At 38.4% G+C, this 18,450-nt stretch overlaps 2 protein-coding genes across 5 annotated transcripts in view; one reads left to right on the top strand and one right to left on the bottom strand.

The window, feature by feature from the left end:
- Positions 1–18,450, top strand: part of LOC145986417 (centromere protein S-like) — a 710,010-nt gene that overhangs the window by 44,880 nt on the left and 646,680 nt on the right. The window lies entirely within an intron of this gene.
- Positions 1–18,450, bottom strand: part of LOC145986415 (multidrug resistance protein homolog 49-like) — a 137,128-nt gene that overhangs the window by 18,672 nt on the left and 100,006 nt on the right. For all 4 annotated transcript variants that reach the window (XR_014441591.1, XM_083120402.1, XM_083120403.1 and 1 more), the window contains 3 exons: positions 16,732–16,973; positions 6,649–6,805; positions 6,195–6,389 (listed from right to left, as the gene is read on the bottom strand). Coding sequence is in view for 3 of the 4 variants with exons in the window: in XM_083120402.1 (XP_082976528.1) it covers positions 6,195–6,389; positions 6,649–6,805; positions 16,732–16,973 (594 nt within the window). In the remaining variant the exon portion in view is untranslated. The remainder of the gene's footprint in view (positions 1–6,194; positions 6,390–6,648; positions 6,806–16,731; positions 16,974–18,450) is intronic.

The following is an 18,450-nucleotide window of genomic DNA, read 5'->3' as shown; positions in this document are numbered from 1 at the left end:
TGCATGGTTACATGCTGCCATTTTCCTCGCAATAGTTCAGCACCCCCTGGCGATAGAAGTTTGAAACCTGCAATGGAGAAGCTGGAAAGTCTTATAAGTGCAATGTATGGTTGCTCAAAATCCAAAATGCGTTTACAAGGTAACAAAGAAAATAAAAACATAGGAAGCGTTACTTTTCAGCACGCCCTCGTATATATACTTTATTGCAGAGCCATTTCAGGATTGTAATGTTGTTCATTGACATTCCAAATTACAGTTTGCAGAATTTCAACACAAAATGTTAATAAGAAATTAAATTAGGCATGCCATATTTAATGCAAAATGTTGAATTCTTCACGAGTTTTGTATCTCCTAAACCAATTAAATCTCAAACTCAAATTTTTTACTGAAGTTACTTATCCTGAAGTACTGTATTGTGTACAAATTTCAGATTTTTAAACAACTGCCCACCAGAGATATTTAACCCTGAACTTGGATTTTTTTTAACAAAAAGTACATGTTTATGACCCTGTAGAAAAAAAAATATTAAAGTCTCAAGCTTCAAATAATTTTGACGTACTCTATTGGTACACAGGTACTTGCACAAAAAAATCCAAGTATCAAACAAACTGCCTTCCCCCCCAAAAAATGTCCGAAAATGTCATTTTGAGCGATTAAAATACACAGTTTTAACCTTAAAATTTATTATGAGGGAATAATATTTAGAAAATTACACAGAAATATAATTGTAGCCTATAATGTGCTTAACATCACAGATTTTGTCTCATTGTCGTAGGACTTACCAGAGCTGAGAAAAAAAAGTTGCTGCTGATGCTTACGAATGGAGAAAATGACGCGCGCCATGATAAAAAAATGCCCGCCATCTTCAAATCGGTGATAGTAAAAATAAAATAAGAGTGGTTCTGAACTGTCAATATATGAGGCTCACACCACTCAAAAAATAAACTTTTTTAAAAATGGTCAAGCAACCAGTTGGTATGATTTCATATGGATTGACCCCAAGACAAGGTAAAGCGACGTGAGTTTTGCGAGACTATCCACACTTTAATGGAGGACGATGAAACCTTTCTGACAAAGATCATTTTTAGTGATGAGGCGACCTTCCACTTGAGTGGAAAAGTGAACAGGCATAATGTTAGCATCTGGGGAAGCGAGCATCCGCATGCCACTCTTGATGTGGAACGTGACTCACCCAAGGTGAATGTTTTTTGTGCAGTGTCGAAGCGTCGAGTGTATGGTCCGTTCTTCTTTGAGGGGCCAACAATCACAAATGAAAGCTACTTAACAATGCTACGTGACTGGTTAATTCCTCAACTTGTTCCAGAGAGAGGTGACTACATTCTACAACAAGATGGAGCGCCCCCACACTGGCATCAATCTGTACGCAGCTTTCTGAATGACAACCTCCCACACCGTTGGATAGGATGAGCTGGACCCAATGATCAAAATCTATGCAAGTGGCCCCCACGATCACCGGACATGACAGTTTATGACTTTTTCCTTTGGGGGTTCGTGAAGGACCTCCACTACCCACAACCTTGAATCATCTTCAGGAACGCATCAGTGCAGCTGTCAACTTCATCACACCAGATACGCTTGAGAAGGTGTGGTTGGAGCTGGATTATCGTCTCGATGTTTCCTGCGTAACAGGTGCCGTGCACATTGAGCATTTGTAATTCCAATGAACACCACGAAAACTTTACGAGTTTTTACAACTACTGTGAACATTTCTGTAGAATACTACTTTTTGGTATTAAAGTTATACCCTTTCAAAACCAGGGAGTGTTTTTGTTCTCACGCTGTATATCCTTTTAATGTATGATATGCATTTTGAGGTAAAGAGAAGCAATTAAGTAGTTATGAAAGAATAGGATATGTGTTTTCTTTCCTGAGTTTCTCTGTGCAGTTCCATGACGTGCATTTCAGATCTTCTGAAACATCTAGTCTGAAACTACCTTTCTGAACAGTGTGTTTCAAAACTAGAGGGAGGGGGAGGGTGGCAAGAACAGTTTTTTCTTTCCCTTGGTAGATAAGGTTTAGCATATTGCTGGTGAAAAAGTGGCAAAAATTGGGGGCTACTGCCCCATCATGCCCTACCCCTCCAAATTGTCGCCACTGCTTCTGAAATACATGATTTACATCAAATTCAGTTATTTATAACTTCTGCTTTTCTACATTATAAATTTCCAGGTGAGACTCATTCAGACATTTTGCTTGAAAGGCTTATATGGGTGAATTTCATGGTGAGACACATTTCAGTATTTCAGAAAAACCTTGGGTGATACAGCAAAATTAATTCCAGATTCGAACTCTGGAAGTCAAAATCTTTAAGAAGAACTCTTTCATGCAGGATACAGAAAAAAAGTTACAATTTGTTGCACAATGTTATCTACACTCTACACTCATTTTGAAGTGTTTGAGATTAAATTTTGTAACGAACCTGAGAGTTTAAGATTTTATATTTATAAGAAGTTAAGATTTTTAAAATGTTTGTTATTTCAAATAATGTGCAAGTTGTCACAGATAATTATAGTTAGACTGATACAGTTGTATATCAGTTGTATATAACTTTTATATATGTTTATAAATACGTCAAAATCTGTTCGTGTTGACGTCACTTTCTAATCTCAGCCGAGGAAGTGAACTAACCTGAATGTTTCTCACCTGACGACAGACTGAGTTTGAAAAACAATTGAAGGTGAGGAATAATAAGAACTTGGAAACGGGGGAGAATTGAAATATAGTTTTTGGTTTTTCGAGTTTTCTTCTTGCCGATAAGTTGAAAGTAAACAATTAATTATGTTCTTTGACTTTCGCTTTATGTGAGGGAATATACCAACGTTAGTAGTGAATGTTCTAGTGTTGTACTGGTAAGTGATTATGAAATATACGCGTTTATAAAACTGCGTTTTAACTTTGAAAACAGTGTTGTGTTTCTTTTCTACCCAGCAAGCCCTGATGATTTGCAGATTCTCATGTTCCCGACTAAAGGAGTAGCGGACTAACTTTGTGACGACTGGTGTCCAACTGGAGCACGTTGCAATTTGGATGTGGGCACACAAAATCATTAACTGTATTGCACCTCTTTCACAAGGGCAACTGAATAAACATTTATGTGGTCCAAAGTGCGTGGCTTTGTCAACAGATGCCTCAAGCCACGGAAGATAAAATTGTCCATTTTTTTGCTCCATATGAGAGTGTGCAAGTGGAACTTTTGGACCTTCAGGCTCAACATCAGATTTATGGGTAACTAACCTGGAGGAGGTTATTATTGAGTGCCCACAAACAACAGAACCTTTGGCCAAAAGCATTCACACATCTTCCCTTCCTTGCCATAATGAAGCACACACTACCCCTCCCCTGCACACATGAATACGATGCACAGGATAGATGGTTCTGCACAGCTCCTTCTGCTTGTGATCCCACTATACATGCAATAAACAAAGTCACTAAGTTTTGTCATTCTGTGGAGAAAACACTAGTACTAATTTTAGTGATACATCAAGGAAATGGACCAGTAACATGTACACTTTTTTTGGAAAGAGATCTGGTTGGTGTAGGATGTGTGCATAGATTGTGCACAATGCAATTCACACTGCTAGTGACTGTCTGCCTGTGGATATCGAAACAATAGTTGTGAAGATATATTTATTTATACTTCTACACCTATCCTGTGTGAGTAGAAGCATTACAGGACTTCTGTATGTTTGCGGACATCAGTTGTTAGGCTATCGATAAAGTTGATGGCTGGCATTGATGCCAATTGTGAGGAGAATATTGAATGTAAGACAGTGATTGAAATGTTATTTTTTGAGTCAAGCAAATTCCAGTATGGTTGGATGTACAGTTACGGACACTTCTGGGTTGTAATTATCCCATTAATGCACAATGCAATCATTACAACCCAGAACTGTCCATGACTGTACAATGCAGCATGGGTTTTAGTGCCACAATTTTTTCCCCCCCATAGAATATAAGACACATCTCTAATGAATTTGGTTTTGTGTTAAAGTATGTGCCTGATGGCCAAGTTTCTGCATGGAATGACTCCATGAAATCTTAAGAATGTGAGACACCAAGTCACAGTGAGTATTTATCTCCAAGGGACCAGTCAGTGTTCCTGCAGAAAATGTGTTTTTGCTGACCATCAAAGTGTGAACATCTGGAAAAATTAAATGTCCTTGGATAACCTGAAAGCTATAATGATGAGCATAATTTCACCCAGACTTGTTCATTTCATAATTTCCTAAAAACATACCCACTTGCTCAAGACAGATATTGTCATTCGAGAAATATTTTATGTAAAGTACCCCAACATTGAAATAATTACCTTACTCTGTGCACTGGTATTTTAATGTTAAATACATTTCTCTGAATTTTTGAACTTTGTGTCTATTAATGAATGTTAGTAATCAGTTATAGTTTATTTTCTTACCACTGTAAATAATGTAGAATGATGTTAATTTATGAAGATTTCAGCTGTATGCATCAGATCTCCCACTTTGACTTCCAAAATATTTGCTCACTTTACATATAGGAGATAATTACAATATTAATGATAAGTGTCTTTATTACAAAATTAGCACATTTTGATATCATTTCCAGGATATTCAAACGTTTGGAATGTTTTCCAGGAATTTTGTCAAACTCCCATCAGATACCAGAACTTTGATAAATATTGACCATTATCTTTATCAACTTAGTTCTGTTAAATACATCATATTTACAAAATCTTAAATTATGGTCCTGACTGAGACAAATGCTAATAATAATAAGTAGAGGCACATATTTTTGGTAAATATAAAAGCAAAATTTCGGTACAAAAACAGTCAATTTCAGGTTCAATAGCGGTAAATAAAATAAAATTTTGCTGTTATAGTGGTGAAAAAGCTACACAAAATAAACATAGCCCTTCTAATAGCACATATATGTCGTTATCATAATTAAGTGTATTCCTGTATAAAGGGATCCATTTTGCTTCTCAAATATTTACAGCAGAATTAATCAATTTTCCATGAATTGCATAACTGAGAGGATAATTCTGACTGCAGAAAGTGTCACGTCGGTAAATAAACTCTAAATTTCGTGTTTAAGAGTCGATTTCACATTATTTCGTGACAAAACAAGGTAGAAAAATGCACCTCACATCTTTCAGAAACATGAAAAATGAACATTACAATGTGTTATTTCAAATTTCGTGTTTTCGTCAAAAACAAAATATGCATGCCTCTAATAATAAGTTGTCAATTTCTTGTAATAATTATTCATCCTTATTCTCTCTGTTATCTAAAAGAGACAGAAAGGCGATACTAAAGCACAAAAATACACATATAAGAACAAACTTTGCCTAGTTCCTTTAATTAATTAATTAAATATACAAAGTGATACTAAAAACAAAAATACAAATATAAATCACTTTTCTTATGGTAATTTAATTTTGTATGTATATTATCTGCAATAACATATATACTTTTTTTTTGCATTTATTCATGTGAAATAAGGTTGTTATTTGAGTTTGCTCCATGTGTAATTATTTACCAACTGAACGAGAAACTAAAAAATTACAAACTTACCATTTCCTATGCCTGGCATGTGACAACATAAGTCAGTTGAACAATAGAAACTTCCTGATCAAACGTATAACTCAAATGTGTGTGGGAAAACAAAAGAAAAACAAACTGAAATTAAAATTAAAAATAATGGAGCACATAAAATAGTAATTAGCATTTATATTTTTAACAGTTGCATATGAGTCACCACCACCTTGCACATGGACATGATTAGCTTTGAATTATAAGAGAAGTACATAGTTTATAGTGGTTCATGCCCAAAAATAACCTAGTTTTGGTTGTAAAATAGGAGATTAATGAGAGTCAAAGCTGTCTTCTAGTTGCCAAAGCTAACATGACACGATTTTCCCAAATGTTCTAGGTATGAATTCCAGTCTGGGCATGGGTGTTCTTTTGTGTTTGCCCCTTCATTAGATCATAATTCATCCACCTTGCCGAAAGAGCCAGAGAGGGATATAAAATCAGGAAAATTCAAAACAAATTTGAACAATAATTTCTGGAAATGAAGAAACAAGTTTTTATGAGCAGAAAGGGTTGAAGAAGTTACTTAGTGTCTCACTATTAAGTGTGGTTCAGTAAAAATACACAAAACGAAGATAGAAACAGATGTTGGATTGACCTTACCACCGTTCCTGCAACTGGATCATAAAATCTCTCTAGTAGCTGAATGCATGTAGACTTCCCACAGCCACTAGGGCCTACTAGTGCCACCATCTGGCCTTGGTTCACCTCCAGATCAAGTCCATTTAAAACATTTGCACCTGGACGATTTGGGTAAAAAAATTCTACTCCTGAATAAGACACATCACCTTCACAATCCTGTGGGGAAAAGACACTTGTGAGGAATGATAGATTACATCAATTTTAATACTACTTATTTTGTAAACGTTTCTACAAAGCTAACCAAAATGTATCTGATTTAACTACTACAAAGCAGAAATGTTTCCATAAGTAGGATAGAGAAAGTCATCAAGTTAGATATTTTTTTGTCTCAGATCAATAAGCTCGAGTCCAAAACATTATTACAATACAAATAAAATCTTGCTTGTGAACATTTGAGAGATAATGATTGTCTTACCCAAATATACTTTTTTTCACAAGAGCTGGATATAAGTGGTTTCCTGTCGATCAGTTTAAATATTTTTCCTGACGCAAGTTTGGCATCCTTAAAATTTGGAAGAAAAGCAAGTGCTTGTCCAACCATCATAGTGGAGAAGAAAAGTGCTTCAGTAACTCTATGGAAATAAATAGAAAAAAATACCGATATTGATTATGCCTTACACATGTTTAATTTAGATTCTATGCAATAGAGTGTGACGATTTTTTATGCGAACTCGATTTTAAGTACAATGTGAAAAAATCCCGCATCGAATATCGTCACATTTCTCCTCATGTTACTCCGGTACGCTTCGCGTCTGTCTGGTTTCAAGATTAATGGATTGACCGCTAGAGGTCTCTAGTGCATTTTTCGCCTTACGAACAGCATCGACGAAAAGCAGCAGTTCCTTATCAGCTCGCGAGCCGCGAGGGATTCCTGACGTGACGTAGTAGATTACGGGAGAAGCAGCGGCTCGCAGAACTCAGTGTGCTTCTCTCCCTTTCTCTCTCTCGACGGCAGTTTTGATTTCGCCAAGTACTTGATTTCGTCAAACATTACGAAGGAACGTTGGTTCGCACGCGTTTAGTGCAAATACGTCAGAAGCGATTGGAGTCTTTTGGAAATACAGGAATGTCAAATTACGTGGATGGCGAAAATGGAATTTGCTTTCCCCATTAAGCATTTTTCACCGAGGACGACTTGTTAGTTTCGTCTGGTAGAAATCTGAAGTACGAAGGACAATTGGATCGACAACTGAGAAGGAAGGATGAGAATAAATACACGACCATAGTATTTGACGAATACGAGAAGCGACCGATTTGACGACGTCCCAGAGTTCGCTTGATCCAGAGGGATTGTTCAGTTAGCATGGTGGATCGATTGCGACGAGGCTGAGGTATGTAGCCAATGACTCTTTTCATAAGTGAAGTGTGAAAGTGTGTGTTTTTTTTGGACGAGAAGGTCATTTTGACTCTCTTGCCGTTACTTTCGACACGGAATGATAAACTGAATCAATAAGTAAGCCACGAAGTGCGAAGAGCGAATTACGGGTAAAACAATTACAAATTCTCTTTCCCACTCTTTTTTGTGAATAGACGTCGCAATGTTACCGTGGATACAGTGACGAAAGAAAGTGTCGCTTGGGCACGTCTCTCTCCTCCCCCCGTTTTTGCTTAAAGTAACAAAGAAGGATTAATCGTTCAATTTACCTTGCACGCGGACAACTCGTACAATGAGCTTAATGCCTCCCCCTTCCACAAAAAAACCAGAATCACGAGTTGACATAACTTTCACGCAATATATCAAATGAGTTTAGCATGAGCACCAAAGTAATATGTAATGTCAAAACGGGTGGTCTTTTTTCTTTGGAATAACTAGCAATTAACGAAAGAGTAGTGTAAAAAATGCAATCATAGTTTTGTCTTGACCTGTTTTAATATATTGCATTATTACGTCATTGATAGTCACTGGGTTTTGTTCCCGGTTATATTTTTTTTTTGTTGTGCCACCAGTAACGAAGAATTGTTAGTAACTTTTAATTAGTTATTGTTACGGAAGGAACGAAATAATTGTTGTGAATAGTATATGTATATGTTACACTTGGAAAACGCCTGCCATTCTGCGTTGCGAGGTAGTGCGTAATAAATCTTGAGTTGACTCAACAAATTAAATTAAGTGTAAATAATTATCCCTTACTCTGTAAAATTTGAATCCATTGCATTAGAGCATTTTTGACTAAAACGTGATCGGAAGACCATGCTTGGATGAACAGACGATTTACTTTCATTGATTGAGAAAGCGACTTAATTTGACTACGATATTTTCAAGTTTGGTTATTGACAAATTGTTTTCCTTTTTTTTGTGTCAAGTTGGTTCTCTGCGGAGACTGAGGCGACGGTCCAAAATACTGTCATTAGCCTCAACAAGCCCTCCTGACTATTGTAAGTGATAGTTTTTTCTTTACTTCTATTATCGTGCGAGTGATTGAATTTTCCACGGACCTCTGCACCTTCCTTTCAAAAATCTTGACCTTATTGTCACGCACGCGACTATCACGTTACAAAGTTTTTGGTAGCAGATCTGGTTCTGTATACATACATTTTCTGCTTTACGCGTTAAACGTAAGAAAAGTTTGGATTCACCCCCTTTTTTTTTTACAAAATTTTTTCCCCCCCACCCCCCCTTTTAGGAACTTTTGTTTCCCCTTCCCTTTCCCAGGACTTCTGGTCGTGTACTATTTGGGAGAGCTCATTTGTTTCACAAAAGGTCGGCAGTTGATTAAAAATATAAATATATATATATATATATTTTCATATCTATATTTCCTTATGTTGCAGTTCAGTATTGTTACCACGTATGTGTTAGGACCAGTTACCTTTTTGTTTTGGTTATTTACCCTTTTGAGTTTAGGAAAAATTTCCAAAGTAGTTTCCACCATGTCATCCCCTCTACATGGCAATTTGTATGGATCGTCGACCTTCCCATTTCCGCTTGTAAATATACAACCTCCCCCCTTTCAGCAAACCCCGCACTTTCATACACCTAGAGAACTTTTCTTACCCCCCGACTATTCACATGTTACAAACCACATTAGATATTCCGCAGCAACAGAACTTTTACAAGCTTTACCGTATACTGACGGCTCAGACCCTGACCAATTGTTTCATTTTTTGCTCACTATATATAAAACCTTTAAACTTAATCTTTTGGATTTAGAATCCTTATTGCTAATGGCGTTTTCATCCACTAAGGGAGTACTTCGGGAAGTTTGGTACAATTCTCTTATTGAGAAATTTCCATGGCCAACCTTTACACGAGTTATTTGGTATCGTTTGGTCCCCTTTTCCACATTGCAGATCTTACTGAACAAATATCTAACACGTCCTCAGAGAACTGATGAATTTCTTTCCAGCTATTTGCATGAAATTTTTGACGCTTTTCACATATTACCCATTGATTGGACCGAATCAAGTCTTTTGGAATCGGTTCTGCTGAATTTACAGGATGCCACCCGTCTACTTTTAATGGGTTTTAATCGGCCCACTTCTATGGTCAATTTTATAAGTTTATCTCGAGAAATATGGCCCATGGAATTACGTCGCGTCGGGCAACAAGCGGAGGAAAACACCTCACACTCGGGTGCCTCACCGCCAACCCTGTTGCTTGCCTCTGTAGAACATTCACCTCCAACTAGACCTGCATTCCCTTCTCCTACCCCCCTTTCAGAAACCTTGGATATGTCAGACGATTTTCCCTCTTACGCGGTTCCACGGACTAGTGGTATTTTACCGAATCCTTCGTTTTCACAGTTGGGCTCCCAACAAGTTTCGGTACCAGCGGCTACCACCTTAACGCATATTGAACACCCTTTGACTATTATTGAGACAGCTGTGCCGATTATCAATGCCACTTTGAATTTTACACCGAGTCGCATTCTTCTCGATTCAGGAAGTTCTGTGTCCTTGATTGCGAGGGGATTTTTGGCCAGCTTCCGCCCCAGACCCCCCGTTTGTAAAGACACTACTCGTACGTTACAAACGGTCAATAGTCAGGCCATACGCCTTGACACAAGTGTGGTATTGACCTTGAAGCTACAGGGTTTGTCCTGGAAATGGAATTTTTGGATTTCAGAAAATTTACCCTTTCCTGTTATCCTTGGTTCAGATTTTTTTTCCTATTCCAAGGGTACTATTTCCTTTGAACATTTACTCGTTTCTTTTCCCTATTCCACTGATCCCATTCCTTTCGCCTCGTCTGTACCTCCCACCACGCTACACCAGGCACGGTCTCCGGAAGACGATGACCCTCCTCATTTGATTGACGTTCCCTCTAATATAACAAGTTTATTACATGAATATGATGATGTGGTCACAGAACGTGTTGGCAGTTGTACACTGGAACCAGTGTCTATTCCTTTAATCACTAATGTTCCCTTCCGTTCTAAGCCCTTTCAGTTAAATCCTACACAAACGGCCATTCTACGTCAAAAAATTCAAGAGTTGATGGATCAGAACATCATAGAGGAATGCGCCTCTTCTTACGCATCCCCTTGTTTCCTTGTAGACAAGAAGGATGGTGGACATCGCCTGGTATGTAGTTATAAGCATCTAAATAGACTCATCGCCTATGACAACTTTCCACAAAGCCGTATTGATTTGATATTTCAACATTTACAATCGGCTCGGGTATTTTCTTGCTTGGATCTCTGTCAAAGTTTCCATCAGATAAGGTTAGATGAGCCCAGTAAAGACTTAACGGCGTTTGTCACCTCTTTCGGTCAATACCGGTATACCAGGGTTCCCTTTGGTATCAATCTGGGTACTCAACTTTTGACACGTGCCTTAGATAAAATTTTGGGTCCATTTAAATTTAAATTCTTGGTCACATATGCCGATGACGTCTTGATCTTTAGTCCGGATGAGGAAACTCACCTGCAACATCTTCAATTGGTTCTTCACGCATTTCGGGAAGCTGGGTTAACTGTTAATCCCATTAAGTCCAAATGGATGCAAAGGGAAGTCAAATACTTGGGATACATTTTACGTGAGGGACAACTTGTTTTGGATCCCGACCGTATATCCGCCATTCAGGACATACCCCCCCCTAAGAACCTTAAAGCTGTTCAGCGTATTCTTGGATTATTGGGGTACTATTCCCGTTTCATCCCATCTTATTCGGAGTTGACTTCTTTTCTTACAGATAAAAAGAAAAAGGGCATAGCCTTCGTATGGTCAGAGAGTGACCAACAACAATTTGATCACCTTAAGCAGGTTTTCCTTGAACATACGGTTTTAGCTTTACCGGACTTTTCCAAGGAATTTGTCCTCCAATGTGACACTTCGGGATTGGCATTAGGGGCTACTCTTAATCAACGTATGCCTGACGGGTCTTTACGCCCTATTGCTTTTGCTTCCCGTAAGCGGACCGATTTAGAACGTCGACAATCCATATACGAGGCCGAATGTTGTGCGATCGTTTATGGTTTCAAAAAGTTCGAGACTTATTTAACAGAAAAGCATTTTACTCTTCAGACCGATAATCAGGCTCTTTCCTGGCTTCTACGACATCCTGAGCAATATGGCAAATTTGGGCGATGGTTGCTGTACCTGTCGCGATTTTCGTATTCCGTCGAGCATATCGCCTCTCGACTTAATCCTGTTGCCGATTGTTTGTCACGAATGTACTCACCTGAGGAATTCCAGGTTTCTCCCTTACCTGTTACCTCTATTGCTTGTGCGGCACCTAAATTCCAAATTATCCCCTTTAGTAAATCCGATATTCTTGATCTTCAACAAAAAGATTCTAATTTACAACCAATAGTAACACAATTACGTGCAGGACAAAAATATAAACATTATGCTCTGTATCATGACCTACTTGTTTGGCAACCCCCACGCTCTACAGCTTCCTTAGTTGTTGTGCCCCACACTCTTCAACACCTGATTTGTCGCTATTATCACGATATGCCTATGGGAGGTTCACATTTGGGTATTCAAAAGTGTACTAAGAAAATAATGTCAGTCTTTTGGTGGCCATCCTGTGTTCAAGATATTAAAGCTTATGTCAAGTCTTGTGATATTTGTCAAAAGGCCAAATTGGCCATACGAAAGCCTCCGGGGTTTTTGTCATCTGAGATCATAAAACATCCTTGGCGACGCCTATATATTGATCTTGTTGGCCCTCTTGTGCGTTCGTCAAAGGGCCACTCTTATATTCTAGTAGTGGTAGATGCCTTTTCAAAATGGGTTTCTCTTTATCCTCTTCGGGGACCCACATCAAATCAGATAGTAGATAAGCTTCGCTCCTTATTTCTTGTGTTTGGGGCTCCTTGCGAACTGGTGTCGGATAATGCTTCTTATTTTCGATCTCGTCACTTTAATTCCTTTTTGTTTGAAGCTCGGGTGAAACATATTTATACTAGCTCCTATTACCCTAATCCTTCATTGGCAGAAAGATTTATTCGCAATCTCAAGGCTTCCTTGATAGCGTATCATTCGGATGACCATACCAAATGGGACGTCCATTTACATGCTATTTCCTTTGCGTTTAATACCGCAGTACAGGAGAGCATTCAAACTACACCTTCACAAATAATGTTCGGACGAGACATTGATGGCCCTATGAATTTCTTTTGGGAATTCACATCTGATTCCGACTTGGCCGGTCCTCCTTCGGCCGACCGCGCAAAATGCTGGGCTCAAGCTTTTCATCACCTACAAAAGTCTTGGGCCACACGGCGGGATCGATATGACCCTAAAAGACAGCCTTCTTCAGTTAAAGTAGGAGATATGGTTCTCTATAAAACCTTCCCTCAGAGTAAGGCCTTCCAGAACATCACCGCCAAACTTCAACAACGATGGGCTGGTCCTGCCAAAGTGTTTAAGCTTTTAGGTCCAGTAACGGTTCTCCTAGTCGATCCCGAAACCGAAGTTTTTCTTCGCAAGATTCACATATCTCATCTTAAACCTTATTATATTCGGGATGATCCTCCACCGGATATTGACTTGTCTGACACACACCTAGCTTCTGTCCTGCATCCTATGGAAGGACAGAATTTAAATCGCCCCCTGCGTCAATCTCATTCTTTTTACTGCAACTTTTGCCACAGAAGTGGACATTCCACGTCTCACTGCCGCCGTCGTTCCTCCCAGCATGATCCCCATTCTCGTAATCTGGCTGTTCCAAGGTAACCAATGCATTCACTTTCACATGTATGGTATGGTATGATAAGTGTTGTTATGTACTAGAATGTTAAGGTTTTCTACTGCAAGTGTACTGTTTATATCTTGTTTATTACTATGTGTTTATTCACAGTTTTGTATTCTTACTTGGAGTATGTTAAAAACATTTATTCATTAATCTTCATCAAGTAAAGCAAACAATGATTCATTACTAAAGTTATAATTTAACTTCATTTAGTAAATTTGGATGTCAATTTCTATACCCGTTTGACAGTATATGTATATTTTTGGGATTGTTTGTTTCAAATATCTTGTAATTGGTGCTCTTATTCCTCGCAGTATTCCTTTCCTCCCTTTGGTTTCCTCTCCTCTTTCCTATCTTTTTGTTTTTTCTTCTCCTCTTCTCTTCTAATGTATTTCATTTTTTTTTCTTTTCATGGTTTTTGAGGAACCTCACAATTATATAACATCTCGGAATCAGTGGAATTGAGGCATCATAAGGATGATTACTTATCCCCGTGCAACAACATATATATATATTTCCGTCTACGTCGCAAATATCTTAGACCTGTAAGGGCATATCTGATCGTTGTTCCAGTGTCAGTTTCTCCGCAAAATTAAGTGCTACGTTTCATATATCCCTATTTTTTCTTTTCTCGAAGGCAATTCTGTGCGCCCCATTATAGACTCTATTGGCGCCTATGGTAATTAGGTGTTGCAAATTTTGATATTATGTATTACCACATTCTTAAATTGTTAAATGTTTTATACCATTTGTTCATTCCCATTTTTTAGATTGCAATCGATCATTCACTTCCATTTTTTATATCAATGTTATTGTATTTATTACTTTATTTATCTAATGTATTTCAATCATTGCAATTACTAATCTCTATGTTGTCCACTGCCTTTTTCAGAGATTAACTGGTCTTTCAAGTAATAATTCCTGTAGGCAGTCAGGTGTTGGTGTCAAAAAAAAAAAAAAAAATTGAGGGTGTTTTGACTTAATTATTGTCTGGTTTTCATGTGTGTGTTTTCATCAAGGTTAACTTGTTTATATCATGTATATATATAAATGTTTTAATATAGTTAGGGGTTATTTTGTAATTGGTGCTCGTGCGATACTATTGCGGTTAGGCCATGTTATGAATTCTGAGCCTTATTGGTGTCTTTCTCCTTTTTTCGCAAGGCAGGGGAGTTTGTGACGATTTTTTATGCGAACTCGATTTTAAGTACAATGTGAAAAAATCCCGCATCGAATATCGTCACATTTCTCCTCATGTTACTCCGGTACGCTTCGCGTCTGTCTGGTTTCAAGATTAATGGATTGACCGCTAGAGGTCTCTAGTGCATTTTTCGCCTTACGAACAGCATCGACGAAAAGCAGCAGTTCCTTATCAGCTCGCGAGCCGCGAGGGATTCCTGACGTGACGTAGTAGATTACGGGAGAAGCAGCGGCTCGCAGAACTCAGTGTGCTTCTCTCCCTTTCTCTCTCTCGACGGCAGTTTTGATTTCGCCAAGTACTTGATTTCGTCAAACATTACGAAGGAACGTTGGTTCGCACGCGTTTAGTGCAAATACGTCAGAAGCGATTGGAGTCTTTTGGAAATACAGGAATGTCAAATTACGTGGATGGCGAAAATGGAATTTGCTTTCCCCATTAAGCATTTTTCACCGAGGACGACTTGTTAGTTTCGTCTGGTAGAAATCTGAAGTACGAAGGACAATTGGATCGACAACTGAGAAGGAAGGATGAGAATAAATACACGACCATAGTATTTGACGAATACGAGAAGCGACCGATTTGACGACGTCCCAGAGTTCGCTTGATCCAGAGGGATTGTTCAGTTAGCATGGTGGATCGATTGCGACGAGGCTGAGGTATGTAGCCAATGACTCTTTTCATAAGTGAAGTGTGAAAGTGTGTGTTTTTTTTGGACGAGAAGGTCATTTTGACTCTCTTGCCGTTACTTTCGACACGGAATGATAAACTGAATCAATAAGTAAGCCACGAAGTGCGAAGAGCGAATTACGGGTAAAACAATTACAAATTCTCTTTCCCACTCTTTTTTGTGAATAGACGTCGCAATGTTACCGTGGATACAGTGACGAAAGAAAGTGTCGCTTGGGCACGTCTCTCTCCTCCCCCCGTTTTTGCTTAAAGTAACAAAGAAGGATTAATCGTTCAATTTACCTTGCACGCGGACAACTCGTACAAATAGCTTAATGCCTCCCCCTCCCACAAAAAAACCAGAATCACGAGTTGACATAACTTTCACGCAATATATCAAATGAGTTTAGCATGAGCACCAAAGTAATATGTAATGTCAAAACGGGTGGTCTTTTTTCTTTGGAATAACTAGCAATTAACGAAAGAGTAGTGTAAAAAATGCAATCATAGTTTTGTCTTGACCTGTTTTAATATATTGCATTATTACGTCATTGATAGTCACTGGGTTTTGTTCCCGGTTATATTTTTTTTTTGTTGTGCCACCAGTAACGAAGAATTGTTAGTAACTTTTAATTAGTTATTGTTACGGAAGGAACGAAATAATTGTTGTGAATAGTATATGTATATGTTACACTTGGAAAACGCCTGCCATTCTGCGTTGCGAGGTAGTGCGTAATAAATCTTGAGTTGACTCAACAAATTAAATTAAGTGTAAATAATTATCCCTTACTCTGTAAAATTTGAATCCATTGCATTAGAGCATTTTTGACTAAAACGTGATCGGAAGACCATGCTTGGATGAACAGACGATTTACTTTCATTGATTGAGAAAGCGACTTAATTTGACTACGATATTTTCAAGTTTGGTTATTGACAAATTGTTTTCCTTTTTTTTTGTGTCAAGTTGGTTCTCTGCGGAGACTGAGGCGACGGTCCAAAATACTGTCATTAGCCTCAACAAGCCCTCCTGACTATTGTAAGTGATAGTTTTTTCTTTACTTCTATTATCGTGCGAGTGATTGAATTTTCCACGGACCTCTGCACCTTCCTTTCAAAAATCTTGACCTTATTGTCACGCACGCGACTATCACGTTACAAGAGAAAGGAGAACTTTTTCCATATTTCTTTCTAGTAAATAGTGGAACTGGTGAATTTTTAGCAATAACATGCAACAAGTGTTCAGACTTATAGAAAAACTTAACTTCAGTACAATCCAATATAGAGAACATTTAGAACTATTAGAGCATTATAATGTGGTATGTTTACTAGTAAATATACAGTATATGCAAGACTTGGTACTCATATTTGGTAACTGTATTATCAGTTAAAGTCAAACTGGCTGATATTGATTGATACAAATACATTAGTACTGGTTAAGTTTGAATTATAATATTTTCAATAGTATTACCATTGCAAAAAATGTGTCTTACTTTATGACATTTTTATAATGGAGATTTTCATGAGCTACAAGGTATCCTCCATAGTAAAGAGCAGTTGCATATGCAAAGAAAGGCATCGACTGGCCAAGACCAAATATCACTCCTCTGAGATGAATTTTTCTTGCTGCTTGATTGTGGGGCTTCTCAAGTTTTCTCATGTATTGCTGATGAAATGTTGTTTCCCTGCCAAGGCTGACAACTGTGCGTATGTTGCTTATAGCTTCAACTGCAGTCTGGAAAGAAAATAGGGAAAGAAAGGAAACTGCAGAAATGTCAACAAACCTATTAAATGAAACTGCTACAAGACCTATGATAGTTGACATTTCTGGTTTTGCATTTGTTGCATTCTACATTATACACCCACCATGTGGCCATTGAATTATGACCACCGCTGCACGCAATGAAAGTTGTTTGTTGATGATGTGTTGGCAAGAGGTTGCTGCTAGCTGATGTGTTGTGCACAAATACTGTATCGTGAGTTCAGTACATAGTATTTTTCTTTTTAAATGAGGAAATGTAAGGACCTGACAGAGTTTGCCGAATGTCAGATCGTCAGGGCCAGAAGAGCTGGTGCATCCATTTCACAAACTGCTGCTATGATGGGGTGTTCAAGATCGGTGGTAGTGAAAGTGTTCCAAGAGTGGCCTCAACATGGTCAAATGGTATCCCAGCAGCAGAACTGTATGGAGCAGTGGAAGATTGATGCAAGAGGTGAGCAGAGGATACAACGATTCGTCCAAGCCAACAGACACACCACAGTGCAACAACTGACATCTGAATACAAAACAAATCAACCAGGAACAGTATCTACCAGAACCATTTATCGCACACTGTCAGGTATGGGGTAGGGAAGCAGATGACCACATTGTCATCCACTCCTGACACGAGAGCACAAGCGCAAACGACGCATGTGGTGCAAAAGCACGTGAATTGGAGTGTGCAAGATTGGAAGAAGATATTTTGGTTCGATGAGTCTCGGTTTTTAGTGCATTCTGTGGATGGTTGTGTGAGGTTTGGAGTAAACAACATGAATGTGTTTACAATGTCAAGGGTGCAGGCCGGTGGCGATGGCTGTATGGTGTGGGGAATGTTCACATGGCAAGAACTTGGACCATTGGAACATGTAGAGCACCACTGCACTGTGCAGTCCTATCGCCATCTCCTAGCAGACACAGCACAACCCACTATCATGGGCGTCCGCAGGATTTTACGCAGGGGGCCCAGTTATGGCCCAATTTTTCGTCCTTGTACGCTAATTTCTGTTTCTTCATTTATTGAATGTTATTTATAGTACATATTGACAATAAAGATTCCATTTATTGCAAACAGACAGTGCAATAATAGCAATTGTTATAGTATAACATTGAAAGTGGAAGTTATTTCTATTTTAATGAAGATATGAAAATCAATATTCTTACCTTAGTCTTGAAAAAGAAACTGCAATCTCCTTGGTGATTCCCTAGCAAATGCTGTTATTACATTTGCCACAAATGCTTCCTTATCCTTTTGTATTTTGCTACGATTGACACTCATCATACAGAGGCCATCGAGCCTGTCATTGCACATCGTTGCACGTAACCACATTTTCACACGCCTCAATGTGCTGAATGACCTTTCCACTGTACAAGTTGTGGCTGGCAGTGATATAGCAATATTTACGGCCTTTGAAACAGCGGGGTAAAAAAGCTTCGTTTGCTCCAAAATGTCAAT

The sequence above is a fragment of the Lepisma saccharinum genome, chromosome 4 (genome assembly GCF_977018435.1).
Source record: "Lepisma saccharinum chromosome 4, izLepSacc3.1, whole genome shotgun sequence".
Taxonomy (NCBI): domain Eukaryota; kingdom Metazoa; phylum Arthropoda; class Insecta; order Zygentoma; family Lepismatidae; genus Lepisma; species Lepisma saccharinum.
Note: the sequence above shows the minus strand (reverse complement) of the source record. Positions and strands in the feature narration are given on the sequence as shown.